Below are 18,804 nucleotides of genomic sequence, written 5' to 3'. Positions count from 1 at the left end.
TTATTCCACTACTGCTATTTCCAGAGAAAATCTTTCCATACTTACATTTTCTAAAATAGATTTTTTTTTTAAATAAAACGACTACAGGGTGAATTATGTAATTACTCCGTTGGATAGTGATATCTAATCTTACTTCCGATGAAGTCATTTATAGCAGCAGATAGTCCTTTATAGATTTTCTTGAGGTTCGAGATGAACATTGTAGGTTGGAGATGGATTGCTGATCCAGGTTCAGTGGATTGTTTTAATTCTTGTCTAAAGTATTGTGCACAACAAGCTTCCTTTATCTAATCATCATGCCTTCGCAATATCCTTATTTGGACCAAGTCAACACCTCAAACTCGTTGTTGTGCTCATCAAAGCATTCCTGGATTTTTGCTTTGAGCCTGCTGGAAGAGGCCACTGCCATCAAGGAATACCATTTCCATGAAGGGGTGTAACATGGTCTGCAACAATGCTTAGGTAGGTGGTACGTGTCAAAGTAACATCCACATGGATAGCAGGACCCAAGGTTTCCCAGCAAACATTGCCCAAAGCATGAGAGTGAGGGAGAGAGAGAGAGAGAGAGAGAGAGAGAGCAATGTAAATAATAAACACTGATGGTCTGTGGAAAATGCTTGAAAAAAAAGTCTTAATTTTTCCCATTAGCTTAAACAGAACATTATCACTCATATTATCATTTGACGCACACGAGGTATGCAACGCTGTCTTTCTCTGTCATTCCACTACCACTATTTCCAAAGAAATTCTTTCAATACTTTAATTTTCCAAAATACATTTTTGAAATAAAACGACTACAGGGTGAATTATGTAATGACTCCTTTGGATAGTGATATCTAATCTTACTTCTGCTGAAGTTGTTTAAAACAACAATGCTTAGGAAGGTGGTACGTGTCAAAGTAACATACATATGGATGGCAGAACCCAAGGTTTACCAGCAGAACATTACAGAAAGCATGAGACTGCCTCTGCCGGCTTGCCTTCTTCCCATAGTGCATCCTGGTGCCATGTGTTCCCCAGGTAAGCAGCGCACATGCACCCGGCCATCCACATGATTTAAAAGGAACACAAGAACGAGTTTGAGGTGTTGACTTGGACTCCAAATTCCCCAGATCTCAATCCAATCAGACATCTGTGGGATGTGCTGGACAAACAAGTCCAATCCATGGAGGCCCCACTCGCAATTTAGAGGACTTAAAGGATCTGCTGCTAACATCTTGGTCCCACAGCACACCTTCAGGGATCTAGTGGAGTCTATGGCTCAATGGGTCAGGGCTGTTTTGGCAGCAAAAGGGGGACCAATACAATATTAGGCAGGTGGTCATAATGTTATGGCTGATGGTCATTGACCGGAAGATCGGGGGTTCAGGTCCAGCACCGCCAAGTTGGCACTGTTGGGCCCTTGAGCAAGGCCCTTAACCCTCTCTGCTCCAGGGGCGCTGTATCCTGGCTGACCCTGCGCTCTGACCCCAACCTCCAAGGATGGGATATGTGAAAAAAGAATTTCACTATGCTATAATGTATATGTGACAAATAAAGGCTATTTCAAGTTAAAGAAAGCAGATAAAAAAAGATCTCAAAATATTTGTGGAAAATGCTTAAAGAAATTTAATTAATTTTTCCCATTAGCTTAAACAGAACATTATCACTATATCACTCTATATGACACATAAAGTTGTCTTTCTCTTTCATTCCACTACCTCTATTTCCAACGAAATTCTTTCAATACTTTTGTTTTCCAAAATACATTTTTTAAATAAAACGACTACAGGGTGAATTATGTAATTACTCCTTTGGAAGGTGATATCTAATCTTACTTCTGCTGAAGTTGTTTCCGAAATTCTTTCTTTACTTTTGTTTTCCAAAATACATTTATGAAATAAAATGACTACAGGGTGAATTATGTAATTACTCTTTTGGATAGTGATATCTAATCTTAATTCCACGGATGTCGTTTAACGTAGCAGGTAGTCTATATTTATAAATATTCTTGAGGTTGGAGTTGAACATTGCAGTTCAATTTCTTGTTAGTTATCAGTCTGGAAAAATCTCCCAGATCGCATGTGATACATCACACAGAATGATGTGATCATTCAACCAAGGAAGGATGGTTATTGAGCTATGAGGATCACTCTGTTGCTTTCTTGCTCACTTCCACAATTACTGACCTTTGGTGATATACCATATGGCCAAAAGTATGGACACCAGACAGTGCCACTCATATGTTGGCCTTCTCCAAACTGCTGCTACAAATTTGAAAGCCTGGTTCTGACCTATTCCACCATGACCATGCCTCTGTGCACAAAGTGAGGTCCATGAAGACATGGTTTGTCAAAGAACTCGAGTGTCCTGCACAGAGCCCTGACTCCACCCCGGTTGAGACCTTTGTGATAAAGTGAAACAACAACTGCACATACATAGATAGACGCCGTATATAAAATTATTTTTTTAGAAGACATTCAATTGCTGAACCAAATTGTTTCCAGCTCAACTGCACAAAAATTTCATTTTAGATTGTTTATAAAAAATAAAAAAATCTTTAGCTATCATTTGGTAATCTGATTGTGGATTACAGAAGTAAATATAAATAAAATATAGGGGAAAAATAGGTACTCAACATGATAAGGAAGATAAAGGTTACCATGGCAACAAATAAACTTTCACATAAAAGGGAGCCAGGGTAATTTGTTATACTTTTTCCCTGTGATAGGTGCTTTTGTAAAACCAGGTTAATTCTACTTTTATAGAATAACCATGAAGAAACTTCTCCTACCTTGTTCTACTGTGTCATTTAATTGGCTTTTTCATCATGGGTAGTGAACTAAAATCTGCCATGTGATGAATATCAAAATGTTATCTATCTCCTGTGTTACAGCGCCATCCACTGTTTTTTTTCTGTAGCAGCATCCTCCTGTGGGTGATAGTGAGATTATTATTTACTTCAATACACAGGCAATCCATCATAGCAATCCAAAATATATAGCATAATATATAAGATTTAACCCCCAATATATACATAACTACAACCTTCCACAAAAAATAAACCAACCTTTACTCTTCTGGGAAGGTGTCCAGTAGATTTTGGAGCCATAAAAGCATGAGTGAGGTCAGGAACTGATGGTAGGCAAGAAGTCCCAAAGGTGTTCATCATGGTTTAGGTCAAGACTGAAGTTCCAACTTTGTGACAAAAAATTTAGGATCCACATATGTGTGTGATGTGTCCACATACTTTTGGCCATATAGTGTCTAGATCCCTTCATCTGTAATAGTAAGATGTAATCTTGTGGACCAGTAGTGCTGGTACTGGTTTGCATTAGATGATGTTCCTCTGCCAGAACTCTCTTCCAGCTGGGCTTATGAATCCAGACTGTCCTGAACAGCTAAATCCATATAGTTATAGATTCAATACCTTATCTAATGAACTACCAGGATTTGGCTACGCTCCTACAGCATATCGTATTAGCATATACAGTACAGTATCTCAACAGTAGGACGGCATCTTTTACAAACTTGTGACCCCAAGTTCTAACCTCAGTTCTATTTTCCCTCTTTTACCGTACCTCTTCTTCTACATGTGTCCTCTTTCTATTTATTTTTAGACTGACCTACAATTAACTTTTTAATTACAGCAAAAGTGTATACACCGATCAGGCATAACACTGTGAGCACTAAGAGGTGAAGTGAATAACACTGATTATCTTCTCACCATGGCAACATTTTGTCCTCAAAGTTGATGTGTTAGAAGCAGGAAAAATGGGCAAGCATTTGAGCAAGTTTGGATGAAGGGCCAAATTTTAATGGCTAGATGACTGGATCAGAGCATCTCCAAAACTGCAGCTCTTGTGGAGTGTTCCCGGTCTGCAGTGGTCAGTATCTATCAAAAGTGGTCCAAGGAAGGAACAGTGATGAACCAGTGACAGGGTCATGGGTGGCTATGGCTCATTGATGCATGTGGGGAGCGAAGGCTGGCCCGTGTGATCCGATCCAACACACGAGCTACTGTTGCTCAAATTGCTGAGGAAGTTAATGCTGGTCTGATAGAAAGGTGTCAGAATATACAGTGAATGAGGGGTCAGGGCTGTTCTGGCAGCAAAAGGGGGACCAACATAATATTAGGCACCTGGTCATAATGTTGTTCCTGATTGGTGTACATTTTAACAAAGAATTTTCATTTAATGGCTAGTTTAACTGGACATTTAAGCTATGGAAACCATAAAAACAATTTAACCGTAGATGTTTATTTTAAACTTTGAGTCTACAATTCATACAATTTTTTGAGCCAAACAAGGCAAGTAAATTACCTTGTTGCACTTTTTTCCATGAATGTCACAGTATTTCATTAAGTTTATATTAAATAGCTCTGGATAATGAGCCATGTAAATAATTATCTGTACCTGTATTGTATCTGACACTTGTCACACATGTGGGCCCATCTTATTATAATGTGCTTTGAGAAAGTTAGAATTTAATCATTCAAATCTGAATTTGAGTGAGCTGTCGCCTGTAACCACAGCTAAGTTCTATGTAATTGATAGGAGGATTAATGAATACAAATAACGCTAAAGCACGACAAGTTTACCAAGCTTGTTTAGGACCCTGAAGAGACTTATCTCATAGTTTACTTGTGACCTGGTGATACTCATTATATAATCAGGGTTTTGGTATTTAGGCATAGTGTAGTATATATGTTAGTAATTGAGGCTCCTTCTGTTAATGTATGTTAATATAAAAAAGGTCAGTATAAACCTGAACTGAAAAGTTTTCCAATCTGCAACCACATCTTCCAATCTGCTTCTACATCTACACAATTTTACCTGGTCAGACAATTCCATCCTCTTTCCAAGTTTTTGTAGTCCAGTAGCCTAGCCTACCAACCAGCCTAGTTCCAACACATGTTTTGACTGGCCAGTGTCCAGTCCTCAGATGCTTCAACGTTTAATGGCATTCAGTGGCAATCATCCAGGTACAATATTTTACAGTACCAGAGTATCCCATCTTAGACCCTGTCATCATACAAGCCTAGCACTATAACACAGATTTCAGCAGGCCAGTCTGCTTCTACATCTCAGACTCAGGGTAGCTATGGGGCTGAATCATCAGGACATGTGAGTAGTGCAGCATTTTACAAGACCATTCTTCTCCCAAATCTCTGGATTTCAGACCAAGACCTCATACCAGCCTAGCACTACAAAACAGTTTTCAGTAGGCCAGTCTGCTTCTACATCTCAGGTTCAGTCCACTGGTGCTTCAACATTGTATCAAGGTCTAACCTCTGGCAGGTACTTGACTTCACCGGATCAGAGCATTCTATCCTCCTCCCAGGCTGTGGTCACCACAAACCCTATATCTGGTTCCCAAACCCAGTCATCATACCAGCCTAGCTCTGCATCACAGGTTTCTGCAAGCCAGGCTGCTTTGACATCTCTTGCTCAGTCCATGGCTGCTTCAACACTGTATCAAGGTCTATCCTCTGGCAGGTATTTGATTTCACTGGATCAGAGCATTCTAGCTCTGCATCAAGGGTTTCTGAAAAGCAGGCTGCTTTGACATCTTGGGCTCAGGACAGCTATCAGCCTGCAAAATTACATATCATAAATGCTTTTGGATTCCAGACTTGGCTACTGAACATGCAAGTTTCTCCATCTATGAATTCTAACACCCAAACAAAAACAAACAAAAACGTTTTGTCATTTCTCAACCAAAATGCTGGAACTCCTGCCATTTCCAAGAAAAATGTGCAGTCCCCAGCATTTCACACAACTACACAGTTCACTCCTTTCCCACACTCAGTCTCTCTAGCCAAGCCTTTCCAACAAATACAAGGTTCACATGTGTTGACTGGAATCGCCACTATAGCAACCAGTCAAACCTCCCACGTTGCTTCAACATCTCAAGGCACAGGCTTTAATGCTGTTGTATCTTCTCAAGGTGTTGCAAAGAATTTTGCAGGCACAGCTTTTCAGGGTACTTTGCCCCAGGTAGGACGCCAAGACCAGTACATCCTGGTGTATATATTTACATTAGGTTTCTGTATGCCTTCCCAAAAAAACTGCAAACAACAAATTTATTCAAAGCCAGAGTGCAAAGTCACCCAGCCTATGAACCATGAAATTGTGGACCTCCTATTCAAATGTCAAACAAGTGCATTTTCAGGGTCCTATCTAGCTTTTTTTTTTCAATACAACAGAAAGTGTGAGCTCAAACAGATACAACTTCTTAGAATCTATATAATCCAAACTCATTCTGAAGCAATACACTCTCCTGACCAGCTCAAATATATCATTTAAATATTGAGTGCTTCAGTCACTGCGGACTGGTATTCTGAATATTTCCTCATTTGAGGTTGTCTGTATGATTTTCTGAATATTTATATTGTAATAAAAGGATCTGGTTTCTTTCTCTCAAGTGAATAGCTCCTTGACTTGAGTGGTAATGGGTTTTCGATATTTGGTGGGCAGAATCTGTATCTTATTTTCAGTAATGTCCTACATTTTATGGTCACAGTTCAATTCACTGTGGTCACTGTTTCTTTTGCAGTACATGGAAAATGTTCCAGTGTGTTTCACAGCATGTTTACTTTAGTCCATTTTTTTTCTCTGCTCATATATTATAGTTGGAAATTAATTTGCTTTAAAGGATTCTCATAATTCCATAACTTTAATGGTGTGATGTTTAGTACTATTTGAGAAAAATGAATCAATTGTCAAAACATGATTAAGTTTTTAAAGGTTATAAAGACTTATGCCTAACACCTTGCTCTATCACCTATAAGGGGCCTAATGTAACTGCAGGGCGAAAAGACAAGACTGAAGAGAAACAAGTTTGTTTAGGACCCAGGAGAAATTTCAGTATTAGTTGCCAGTGACATGTGACCAGGTGAAACTAATTATATAAGTAGCGTGTTTGGGTTAGTGGAGGTTTTAGTATTTAGACACGGTGGGTTTTTATGTTAGTAGTGGGGCTTCCTTTTGTTAATTATCCTTTGAGATATGTCATGGACAATGAAGAGGTGTGGATTCAGAGTGTGTTCTTCTTTCTATGCTTTTTTTTTTTTACACACAATTCAAGAATGTAACTTGTGGTGTTTTTTTTTCTTTTAGGCTCCATCTAATTTTCATTGCTTTGGTTCTTTGGGGAGATGCAGATGGATTTGAAGGTAAGCATGTGGCATGAACATTTAACAGGCATGTGCATCTGTAGTTTTAACTCCATAACCTAAAACTAACTTTGTCCTATAGTGTGGAACAGAACCTCAATTGGGGATTGGCCCGCTGGACATTTTAATACCACTGGGAACCAAAATTTTCAACTTGCTACACGTGTTCAACCTTTTGGGCTACTAGACAGAAAAGATGCAAATGGAAATGTTGGAGAAGGAAATTCTGGAAGTGCTCTTCTTACTTCTGAAGTCCAAACTGCTGAACATGATTCTAGTTTTGTTCAGTCTTCTGGTGGTCCTGAAAACTATGGCACTTTGCTTTCTCAATCCCAGTCTGCAGCCACTACAAACCAGGCATATGGATCCCAAACCCAGTCATCATACCAGCTTAACTCTATAAAACCTGTTTCTGCAAGCCAGACTGCTTCTACATTTCAGTTTCAGCCCATGGGTGGTTCAACAATGAATCAAGGGTCTGTCTCCAGCAGGTACAACATTTCAAAGGACAAGCGCATTTCATCCTGTTTCCAGTCTGTGCTCCCCTCAAACCAGATATCTAGACCCCAAACTCAATCATATCAGCCTAGCACCACAACACAGGTTTCAGCAGGTCAGTCTGCTTCCACTTCTCAGGCTCAGTCCATGGGTGCAACATTGAATCATGGTCGAACCTCTGGCAGGTATTTGACTTCATTGGATCAGAGCATTTCATCCTCCTCCCAGTCTGTGGTTGCCAGAAACCAAATCTCTGGATCCCAGATACAGTCATACCAGCCTAGCACCACAACATGGGTTTCAGCAGGCCAGTCTGCCTCTCAGGCTCAGAGTATCTATGGGGCTGAAACACCAGGGCCTGCTAAATGGTACCCCATTTTACCTGGTCAGATGATTCCATCCAATTCCCAAGTGTCTGAAATCCAGATGCAGTCCTTACCTAGCTCAACACAAGTTTGGGCAGGTCAATCTGCTTCTACATCTCAAGCACAGTCCATGGGTGCTTCAACATTGTATCAAAGTCTAACTTCTGGCAGGTATTTGACTTCACTGGACCAAAGCATTCCATCCTCCTCCTCCCAGGCTGTGGTCACCAGTAACCAAATATCTGGACCCCAAAACCAGACCTCATACCGGCCTAGCACTACAACACAGGTTTCAGCAGGCCAGTCTACTTCTACATCTCAAGCACAGTCCATGGGTGCTTCAGCATTGTATCAAAGTCTAACTTCTGGCAGGTATTTGACTTCACTGGACCAAAGCATTCCATCCTCCTCCTCCCAGGCTGTGGTCACCAGTAACCAAATATCTGGACCCCAAAACCAGACCTCATACCGGCCTAGCACTACAACACAGGTTTCAGCAGGCCAGTCTACTTCTACATCTCAAGCACAGTCCATGGGTGCTTCAGCATTGTATCAAAGTCTAACCTCTGGCAGGTATTTGACTTCTCTGGACCAAAGCATTCCATCCTCCTCCTCCCAGGCTGTGGTCACCAGTAACAAGATATTTAGACTCCAAAACCAGACCTCATACCAGCCTATCTCCACAACACCAGTTTTGTCAGGGCAGTCTGCTTCTGCCTCTCAGATGCAGTCCTTGAATTTGTCAACCTTGGTTCAGTGGCAAGCTTCCAGCAGGTACAGGACTCTTCCATCCTTCTCACAGTCTGGGGTCAGCACAAACCAAATCTCTGGATTCCAGACCCATTCATCATACCAGCCTAGCACCACAACACAGGTTTGGGCAGGCCAACCTGCAACTACATCTCAGGCTCAGAGTAGTTTGGGGGCTGAAACACCAGGACCTGCTAAATGGTACACCATATTACTTGGTCAGATGACTCCATCCTCTTCCCAAGTGTCTGGAATCCAGATGCAGCCCTTAAACCTACCTAGCTCAATGCAGGTTTGGGCAGGTCAATCTGCTTCTACACCTCAGGCACAGTCCATGGGTGCTTCAGCATTGTATCAAGCTCTAACCTCTGGCAGGTATTTGACTTCACTGGACCAAAGCATTCCATCCTCCCAACCTGCTATCCTTCCAAACCAAATGTCTGGATTTCAGACCCAGTCAATATACCAGCCCAGTACCACAGTACAAGTTCTGGCAGGTCATTCTGCTATTGCACAGGCTCAGTCCTTGGGATCATCCTACCCAAGTCAAACTTCTGGCAGGTACACAATTTTGCAAGGTCAGATAAATCCACCCTCTTCACAAGTGTCTGGATTCCAGACCCAGTCATCATACCAGGATAGTGCTGCATCACAAGAATCTGCAAGCCAGAGTGATACTAAATCTCAGGCTTACTTCCAGCGTACTTTGCACCAGTAACACTGCAACATTGGGCCCTCCTGACCAGCTCAAATGTGCTGCAATCACTGAGGACTGTTGAGCTGTTTAAATATTTGCTCATTTGAGGTACTTTATTGGTTAATTGGATGCTTGTCTGAGTATTTGTTATAATGGAGAATGCACAATTTGACTGTCAAAAGACTGGTTTCTTTCTTTCAAGTGAATAGCTCTTCTGTTGAGGTGTAATAGGTTTCTCAGTATTTGGTGTTATTTCAATCTCTAGCACATGGTTCTTATTTTCAAACACCTACCATTTATGGTTCCAGAACAGTTTCAACATTTTCCCTATGAAATATGTTCATCAGAATAAATCAGTGTGGTGTTTGGAGTACTAGAAAGTCTAACTAGTTTTTGTTTGAAACTTGTACAGGTTTAAGATTTGACCCAAACTAAATTAAAATGATAGAAAATGGTTGTCATGTTGACCAGATTATTTAACTTCATTCTACCTTAGTGTGTACTTGACAAACCAAGGCAAATCATTTTCAGTGGGTTTCTTCTAAAGAATTGGTCATTGGGCTAAAATCTATAGGACACAATTCCAAGTAAGTTGGAAAATTAAATGTTGACACTCCAATTATGAAGATAAACATGCAGGTTTTAGGAACAGCTTTATTAAAATGCTGTAATATGGAACAACATACTGTTTTTGAAAGAGCTTTTTTTAGTTGTATACAGGGTTAAGATGCAATCTGAGGTACAGATCATTCTAAAATCAGTGTATTCAGTACAAGCTGATCTTCAAGCAACAGAGGTGCTGATAATTTTGATGTGGAGTGTTCACTGCATGCACTTCAAATTTATTTCTGGAAATATCTTATTTCTTTTTGCAGTGACTCTTGGGCAGTCTTTTATATTTCTTATTGTATATAGATGCAGCAAAGCACTCAGCAGCCTTCTGGTCACACTCACAAATGATTGTCTCACAAACTGTGTTGTTTTCTAAGATAGAAATACATACAAATAATACTAGGCAGTAACACATTTTTTTTAGTTAATCCACTCTGTAAATTTCCATAGGTTGATTTTGGTCATTTTTCAAAGCCATTTCTGGTTTATCATAACCACTTACTCTTGCAGGTGATTTTCTTAGTGGCTTTGTTACAATCATAGGCGTAGATCTCTGTGTAAGGATTGTCAAAGATGGTCCAGCATGCCTTATGCTTCAATGCTTCACCATAACAGTTATCATGAACCTGACAGCATCTGTAGGCATGGGAGAGAATTGAGAATTCATAAGTTACTGTTATGAAGTTTGCCAATAAGCAGGTTTTCTAATAGCAATGGAATTTGCTGAATGCTTGGGATATTGAACTATAAGCAGGTAATAAGTTGCAAAACAATGTCAATATTTTTCCTATTTGTCCCCACAAGTAATTACCCCTGAACCATTACCAAAGGACTAACCAGAATTGAACAATTTTGGTTTGTTTATTTATTCTTGGCTGTATTCTTTATGAAATAATCCATAACCTATGTGCTAAAGAGCAATTTACCCATCATACCTTATCATAACATACACTTGCTGTCCACTTTAATAGGAATGTGTGTGCACCTACTAATTTTTGCAGTTATCACCCAATCATGTAGCAGTAGCACTTTATTATTATAGTGCTTTATTTAATGTTCACATTAAACATCAGAATGGGGAAAGGTGTGATCTCTCTGACTTTAATGGTGGCATGCCTGTTGGTCCCTGATGGGCTAGTTTGAGAAATACTATATTTAGCAAAGCAATTAAGCATAGCCCATGAAAAATTATTTTAAAGCAATAAGAAGTGTGTATTTTAACCTGTCTAAGTCATCAACAGGAGTGCCTGAGCCGCCCCAGCCACAGTAGCAACCATAGTTTCCGTATTCCAGAAATGGCCAGCTAGTAGGTATGGTGCAGATAATCATGTGTCTGAACTGCCACAATGCTCTGTAGTAAAGTGCCTGAGCTGAATCACATGCAAACACACACAGGATATGAAGATAAGCATCAGATAAGTCCAAAAACCTGAGTTATAGCTTGTGTTTCTACCGCAAGGTTTTTACTGCCCATACTAGTATGATGTTATTGGTATCTACTCAATTTCAGCTCTTAAGTGTCGTGCCTTTTACAGTTAATTCCTTAACAGCTTTAGCTGTTCAAAAGTAGAGAAAAATAGACCCAAGACTGTCACAGAATCACAGATTTAAAATTTTCCTCTGTAAATGGCAGTCATGTAATGTTACAAGACAGCTAAAAGTACTGTGAATGATTGTTATAATTTCAATTAAAAATAAAACGCAGTTGCACTTACCAGAGTTGATGCCAAGTACCAGAAGGAGGATAGTGTGGAAGATGATCATAGTGTCCAGTGGACAGATTCACACTGTCTCTCAAATTCTCAACAAATTCTCTTCATGTTGAAATGGTTAACTTACCTAGATAATAGAGAGAAAAAAATTCTCAAATCTTAAGTATATATTAAGCAAATTATAAGCTAAATAGCAATATAATCCATGAATTGCTTCGATGATTTATATATATTTTTTTATTTACTTGTGTGTCTATATGCCATTTCAGAAAGCACAAAGAAATCTGAAACTGCTAGTATCAGACTCTTTGCTCTGGCCAGTGATAGCTGTGAAAAAAATGCAAATAAAATATGGGCAAATTCCCACCATCATATCAGAAGGACATGAAACATAACCATGGAGAAACATTCTGATCCAGCAACTAAAAAAATATCACCAATATCTGGCTCTGAAAGTAGCAGAGGATGATTCCAGGAAACAGAAGGACTACCAGGCAAACTGGGTGAGAATGGCTTGTGTATGACTGGACAAATCAGATATTGTGAGGACTGCTGGACATATGCTGTGATGTAGTTCATCTGTTTTTTTGGCCTAGTAGAAGTTATGGATGGCTGATAACTTAAAAAATTTAGTAGCCATATTTGCTGGTGAGTTAGAAAATTTCAGCTCAATAAAAAATTTCTCAGGGATCTGCTGCCATCACTAGTCAACATGTCAGACTTGAAAGTTCGCCAAACATTATTACAGTATCTACGGGGACATAGCTTAGCTAAATGTCAGATTTGCATACTGTAGATCAGAAGTATTCAAAATGTGAGGTGTGAAGGAATTGCAGAATTGTGTGTGAGGGGTGAGATTAAAATTACAGTTACAAAAGTAAATATATAAAAGTCTGTATTAGACCTGCCAATCTTCATGCATTTGGAGTATTGAAGGACCACATTTTAAAAACGGAATAGTCTGGAATGTACAAAACAAAACAAAAATTAAGTGTCTGTTTTCATCATTAAAATAGCAGATCATACAATTGGGTTTTGAACACTCTAATATTAAAAGAAACTCTGGAAGCCCTGGCCTTCCTCCATATCTGATACTTGAAAGATGCTCTGATTTGGAACCCTAACTTCCTGCAAAGGTTTTGAGTTTCACAAAAGTCAATGACTCAATTTTTTTTTACACACACATGCAGTAGAACAAGATATTTTAAAAGAAATAGGAATCATGAGGAAAATATGTCTGAACATGTCTAAATATGTCTGTTGCAGGTACTACACTAAGTGACTGTAGTATACAGTTTAAGAACATATAGCATTGTATATACTGTATACTATTTAGCACACTAGTATACTATTTTCAGGTTTCTTACCTAGTTCAGGTGGGTTTGGAGACTACCTCTTGAACTACTTCAAAGTTTTTGCTTTAGAATTTAAGTACATAAAAAAGAGTGAAAGATGATTTCCAGCCTGTCCAAGTCAGCCACAGGGGTGTCTGAGCCTCAGGTCAATCCACAGGTCAAATTGAACTCTCTTTTTGAATCTCCAAAAAGAATCATTTATCTTTTTTTGGGGAGTTTTCTAAGAGTTTGTTTAAGACTTGGAAATTCTCACCCAGAAAGATTTGGATCAGCAGCAGGGTTTGTGGTGAACATCATCTCTCGGATGGAGAGGAGGCGGGTCAAACCGCAGGTAACACGTGATGATTCTCACCGGTGTCTTATTTCCTTCAACCTACTTATTTGTGTTCTCATTACTGCAGTCACTGAAAGACAAAAAATAAGTAGGCTGGCGGTAATAAGACACGGGAGAGAATCAGCATGCGTTGCTGACCAGCTCAACCCACTTTCTCGCCAACATTTTCACATAATCAGAAATGTTCCTTATTCCTGAGATTTTGGACCATCAGTGTAAAAAAACCCTAAACTGTACAAAAGCATTTAACAGTTTAAGTCTTTGCTGTTCTAGGTTCTAACATTGAGGCCGAATACCAGTAGTGGAGAGATTCACACAGCTTCATTTCTCAGTGAGGACTATACACTGATCAGGCATCATGTTATGAACACTGACCAGTGAAGTGAATTAGACTGATAATCTGCTCATCATGGCTCCTGTTAGTGGGTGGGATATATTAGGCAGCAAGTCAACATTTTGACCTCAAAGTTGATGTTAGAAGCAGAAAAATGGGCAAGTGTAAGGATTTGAGCGAGTTTGACGAAGGGCCAAATTGTGGTGCCTAGACCACTGGATCAGAGCATCTCCAAAACTGCAGCTCTTGTGGGGTGTTCCCGGTCTGCATGGGTCAGTATCTGTCAAAAGTGGTCCAAGGAAGGAACAGTGGTGAACTGGCAACAAGGTCATGGGCAGCCAAGGCTGGTCTGTGTGATCCGATTCAACAGACAGCTACTGTTGCTCAAATTGCAAAAAAAAATTTTTTGTTATTCTGGTTCTGATAGAAAGGTGTCAGAATACCCAGTGCATCACTGTTTGTTGTGTTTTGGCAACAAAAGGGGGACTAACCCTACACAATATTAGAAAGGTGGTCATAATGTTATGCCTGGTCAGTGTATATAGAGCCTTGTGAATGTATTCATACCACTTGCTATTTTTCCTGTTTTGTTGCAATAAATTCTAGAGAAAAAGGGGAATTTTTGTTACTTAAATTTAATGTAATGAACCTGACAAAATAGTCCAAATTCCGGTGACTGGGAACATCATTGAAGAACACTGAACTCATTGTAATGTTCATGTAACCACTTTGAGATTACTGCTGTCTGAAATAGCACATAATCATGCTGGAAGTGGCCATTAGAAAATGGGTAAATTGACTGGTTTTAACTGACCCAGAGTGTGGCAAGAATAGATTCCATACTCCATGGGACTGAAAAAGTGGTGAAGATTGAAGAAAGGATTCTTGACAAAAATATTAAATACAGGGCAATTCTTTGTTTCAATCTGTCAGAGATCTGATACTTGGATGGAGTTTCACCCTCCAGCTGGACAATGACCCTAAACATACTGCTAAAGTTACACGAGTTGGTTAAAGGGAAACATTTAAATGTCTTAGATTGGCAAAGTCAAAGCCCAGACCTCAGTCCAATTTAGAATCTGAGGCATCACTTGCATGAATTGCTGTACACCAACACTGCTCATCTGAAGCCTTGAATAAAACATTCAGATTAAAACATTTAGCATGACGTTGTCATTCCATCTTAGTCAATGAACAAAAGTGTTAAGGGAGGTTGAGGGTCATGTTTTTCCACCAAATCATGTCTTTATGGAGCTCACACTATGCACAGGGGCATGGTCATTTGGTGTGGACTAGACCCCTTATTTCCATCCATCCATCCATTGTCTATACCTGCTTTATTCCTAATTAAAGTCACGGGGGTCTGCTGGAGCCTATCTCAGTGCACATTGGGTGAAAAGCAGGGGTACACCCTGGACAGGTCACCAATCCATCACAGGGCCCCTTATTTCCAGTAACAGGAAATTCATAATACATGCACAGACATTCTAGACAATTGTGTGTTTTTATATATGTGGCAACAGCTGTGATGGTGCCTACATACTGTACTTTTGACCATATAGTGTATTAGATCTGGCAAAGTATGAACAAACATAGCCTCAACTCCCCATTTTTACACTCCACACCTGTTTCATACCATCTTAAAAGCTACATTCTCATACTTTCATTGTGTAAAGCTAAAGAATTTCCTGTAAGTTGTGTCATATTTGTTTGACCATGTAACAGGAAAGTATTTTCCATGCACTGAAAGTGTGAGAAGGTACCATTTATTGATTATTGCTTGGGTGAAGGCTTTCATAAGATAAAATACATAGACATAATATTTGCTGAAAGTACATTTCATATCAAACTCAAGTGATATGATGGCTAGTGCTCTGGTGGCTGATATGGTGTGCAAGTTATCTATCATTTATTTGCAGCAATCACTGGGCAGGTTCTTGTTTTCCTCATGATATTCAGACATAGCAAAGCATTCAGCAGCCTTACGGTCACACTCACAGATGAACATCTCACACTCATCGTTGTTGCCTGCGAGACAAAAAGGAAATGCAACGTTAAAAAAGTAACACTACTCATTAACGCTTTTGAGTTAATTGGGTTGAGTTTTATATCATCGCTCACTTTTGCAGGTGATTGTTTTAGTGACTTTGTCACAACTATAGGCGTAGATCTCAGTGTAAGGATTGTCCAGGATTGGCCAGCATGCCTGATGTTGCTTGGCATCACTAAAGCACTTGTCATGAACCTGACAGCATCTGTAATTAAAGAGAACTGCGTAATTTAGTAATCCCTGGTAGAAGTACCACTAGAATGTTTGCCAATAACAAGTATTCTCAATGCCATGCAGATTAAATGCATGCCAGATTAAAACCTCTAACATTCATCATTTGAACTACATCCAACAAGCATGACATGCAAAGCATAAAAGTTGGTTTTCAACCTGTCCAGGTCATCGACTGGGGTTCCTGAGCCACCCAAACCACAGTAGCAGCCATAATCTGCGTAGTCTAGAGCTGGCCAGCTATCAGGCTTTACACAGAGGATCATAGACCTGAACTGCCATAGTGCCTTGTTGTCAAGAGCCTGACCTGAACCACAGACACACAAAGAAAGTTAAGCTTTGGGTAAAATCAAAGGTAGCTTGCTAATCCACTGGTACACTTGGCAAGTCACTTCACAAAGATTCCAGACCAAGACTGGACCATCAGGAATGTGGTGTCTTAGTGGTTTAGGTGCTGGACTTCTGATCAAAAGGGTGTGAATTTGAATCCCAGATCCACCAAGCTGCCACTGCTGGGTCCCTGAGCAAGGCCCTTAACGGGTCTTATATCTTAATGGTATAAAATGAGACAAATTGTAAGTTGCTCTGGATAAGGGTGTCTGCCAAATGCCAGAAATGTAAGTTATGATACAAGCCAGTTTTAATTCCACCAAAAAAATAACCTTCATCTCAGAGCTGTGTTTTTCGGCATATCCAGGTAACATCATGTAGCCATTATAGACTTCTGCAGGATTAGATAGATTTCGGCAGTTTTTATAGCCAACAATTCAGCAATGTATATCACTTATATAATTTTTAAGAACAAGGAATCTGTACAAACCCAATATTTTTGGTTCTCTCTGACATGGAAATTCTTAAATTAAAGACAGAAAAACACCAGATCATAATATCTAAACTACATCATATAATTTAATTTGTTCTGAAATTAGTACAGATATATTAGTATTGCTGTTCCACACTCAGGAAAAAAGAAGTCAAAGCTTGCACTTACTAATGGTAATACCAAACACCAGCAAGAGAACAGAACAGAGGGTCCTCATGGTGCCCGGTCAAGAGGTTTATTAAAATGTACGCCTCAGTAGTTAGTCACAAAGTAGCCTTGAAAATGTAAACCTGCATAGATAACATATAGTCATTTAAATGGACACATGGATCCATGCATGGAAATTCTCACATCACAAACCCTGACTTATCTCACATCAGCACAGTTATTATAGGCAGTCTGAGTAGTATGTTAACAGAAAGCAGAAACATAGGTTTAATGGAATGCCTCTGGTGTCACGTTTACTTTTAGGGGTGGGTAAATGATAGATCATTCAGGTCCACTCAGGGCTAGAATCAGGTCATTAAGCAGGCCCTTTCTCTGCCAGCATTAATGTGTTAGAGCAGGTATTTTACCTTTACAGCATTATCCAGAACAACTTACATTTATGTCATTTGTACAACTAAGGGTTAAGGGTCTGACTTAAGGGCCCGACTTAAGGGCCCAGCAGTGGCAACTTGGTGCTCCTGGGATTCAAACTCTCAACCTTCCTGTCACTAGTTCAACACCTTAACCACTGAGCTATCACTTCACCAAGATACAACACTGCTGTATCCAAGACCATGAAAGGTATCCACTGGACTGTAAGATGTTCTAAATTTAACATTACTCAAGCAGTAGTAACATCCTTATATACAGTAAGTTATATGGAAGTGGTAGCTCAGTGGGTAAGATGTTGGCCCAGAAGTTTAAATTCCAGGGCTAGCAAGAGGCTTTACCCCTCAACTGCTCAGTTGTAGGGTTAAATGAACTAAATGTATGATAAAGTCCTCTGCTAGATGTTGTATATTTATAAAACACTTAAGAATAGCTACTGCTATGCAGCTACACAAAATTTCACAGTAGCTGGCAAGTGAAACAGCACACAGATTGAGTTACTGTCTGCAACCCTAAATGTGCTGCCATTGTTATAAGTTTAGTGCTCACACTTGATCTGAAGCCTGCTGCTTGTGTCCGAGTCCTGCGGGATGCAGAGCCGGGGGAACCTACTAGTCACAACCAGAGCTGACACTGAAAAGTGTGACTCCCTGCTGGTTTTTCTTCTGGTTGAAAAAGTCTTCCAGACAAAGCTGGCCTCATGTGTTAGGTTGGGTACCATGAGGGCGGGCTATCAGGAAGGCTTTATATAGTGTGTGAAGCTCTGCATGTGTCCTCAGCACCAAAACAGATTTTATCTCTGTTATTGCATCTACTACAGATCATATCACAATAGATTATTGGTGATTTAACATTTATGGCAAAATTCAAAACACTTTCTGTACAACCAAACATCTGAGCATTTACATCATAGTGACTCATTTAATTATGTTCAGTCTGTCATGGGTCCAACACATCAGTACAAACACATACTTCATCTTGTCCTATCATTTGGTTTTCCTGTCTCATACATACAGTAGAGATCAATAATATATGTTTGTCTGTAATGTCTATAATTTTGGCCCATTACAGTTCGCTGATGTTCGAGGTCTCTTAAGATTCTGCCACAGCATCTCAGTGAGGTTGAGGTCTGGACTTATTCCTGTCTATTATGTATAAGCTAAACATACACCATGTTAAATAGTTTACAGTACATATACTATGGAATAGATTTAATAGGCTTAATGGTATTTATCATGCATGACCAAAAGCAAAGACTGGTATAGTTATAATGGGAGGAAGAAATATAAC

The 18,804-nt window shown here is 39.6% G+C and overlaps 3 protein-coding genes across 5 annotated transcripts; 1 reads left to right on the top strand and 2 right to left on the bottom strand.

The window, feature by feature from the left end:
- The first annotated feature begins 6,913 nt into the window (after positions 1 to 6,913).
- LOC131366685 (uncharacterized) lies at positions 6,914 to 9,916 on the top strand. 2 transcript variants are annotated; one of them, XM_058411343.1, is made up of 3 exons: positions 6,914 to 7,009; positions 7,101 to 7,156; positions 7,239 to 9,916. In XM_058411343.1, exons 1-3 carry the CDS (start codon positions 6,990 to 6,992, stop codon positions 9,485 to 9,487), a joined length of 2,325 nt encoding a protein of 774 aa, XP_058267326.1. In that variant the 5' UTR covers positions 6,914 to 6,989; the 3' UTR covers positions 9,488 to 9,916. The 2 variants fall into 2 exon arrangements, with proteins under 2 accessions (XP_058267326.1, XP_058267325.1); XM_058411342.1 differs by having other exon boundaries at positions 6,977 to 7,156; positions 7,239 to 9,914.
- Positions 9,917 to 9,997: 81 nt separating this feature from the next.
- LOC131366686 (phospholipase A2-like) lies at positions 9,998 to 13,449 on the bottom strand. Its single transcript, XM_058411344.1, has 5 exons — positions 13,158 to 13,449; positions 11,794 to 11,917; positions 11,301 to 11,448; positions 10,581 to 10,714; positions 9,998 to 10,450 (listed from the first exon to the last, which is right to left on the bottom strand). Exons 2-5 carry the CDS (start codon positions 11,840 to 11,842, stop codon positions 10,326 to 10,328), a joined length of 456 nt encoding a protein of 151 aa, XP_058267327.1. The 5' UTR covers positions 11,843 to 11,917; positions 13,158 to 13,449; the 3' UTR covers positions 9,998 to 10,325.
- Positions 13,450 to 15,605: 2,156 nt separating this feature from the next.
- LOC131366627 (phospholipase A2-like) lies at positions 15,606 to 18,688 on the bottom strand. 2 transcript variants are annotated; one of them, XM_058411244.1, is made up of 4 exons: positions 18,064 to 18,688; positions 16,254 to 16,401; positions 15,935 to 16,068; positions 15,606 to 15,841 (listed from the first exon to the last, which is right to left on the bottom strand). In XM_058411244.1, the coding sequence occupies exons 1-4, from the start codon at positions 18,233 to 18,235 to the stop codon at positions 15,723 to 15,725; spliced, it is 573 nt and encodes a 190-aa protein (XP_058267227.1). In that variant the 5' UTR covers positions 18,236 to 18,688; the 3' UTR covers positions 15,606 to 15,722. The 2 variants fall into 2 exon arrangements, with proteins under 2 accessions (XP_058267227.1, XP_058267229.1); XM_058411246.1 differs by having other exon boundaries at positions 17,086 to 18,184.
- Positions 18,689 to 18,804: the final 116 nt, after the last annotated feature.

This window comes from Hemibagrus wyckioides, linkage group LG16, assembly GCF_019097595.1.
Source record: "Hemibagrus wyckioides isolate EC202008001 linkage group LG16, SWU_Hwy_1.0, whole genome shotgun sequence".
NCBI classification, from domain to species: Eukaryota; Metazoa; Chordata; class Actinopteri; order Siluriformes; family Bagridae; genus Hemibagrus; species Hemibagrus wyckioides.
This window is presented reverse-complemented; position numbering and strand designations above follow the sequence as displayed.

What these genes read in the sequence shown, in the direction of transcription:
- LOC131366686 (XM_058411344.1), bottom strand. Translation starts at nt 11,842, where the DNA reads ATGATCATCTTCCACACTATCCTCCTTCTGGTACTTGGCATCAACTCT. An exon ending in CCTGTTGATGACTTAGACAG is followed by an intron (nt 10,715 to 11,300) that starts GTTAAAATACAC and finishes CCATGCCTACAG; the next exon opens with ATGCTGTCAGGTTCATGATA. An exon ending in TAAGAAAATCACCTGCAAGA is followed by an intron (nt 10,451 to 10,580) that starts GTAAGTGGTTAT and finishes TTTCTATCTTAG; the next exon opens with AAAACAACACAGTTTGTGAG.
- LOC131366627 (XM_058411244.1), bottom strand. Translation starts at nt 18,235, where the DNA reads ATGGTACCCAACCTAACACATGAGGCCAGCTTTGTCTGGAAGACTTTT. An exon ending in CAGCAGGCTTCAGATCAAGT is followed by an intron (nt 16,402 to 18,063) that starts GTGAGCACTAAA and finishes TCTGTGGTTCAG; the next exon opens with GTCAGGCTCTTGACAACAAG. An exon ending in CCAGTCGATGACCTGGACAG is followed by an intron (nt 16,069 to 16,253) that starts GTTGAAAACCAA and finishes CTTTAATTACAG; the next exon opens with ATGCTGTCAGGTTCATGACA.
- LOC131366685 (XM_058411342.1), top strand. Translation starts at nt 7,039, where the DNA reads ATGCTTTTTTTTTTTTACACACAATTCAAGAATGTAACTTGTGGTGTT. An exon ending in AGATGCAGATGGATTTGAAG is followed by an intron (nt 7,157 to 7,238) that starts GTAAGCATGTGG and finishes TTTGTCCTATAG; the next exon opens with TGTGGAACAGAACCTCAATT.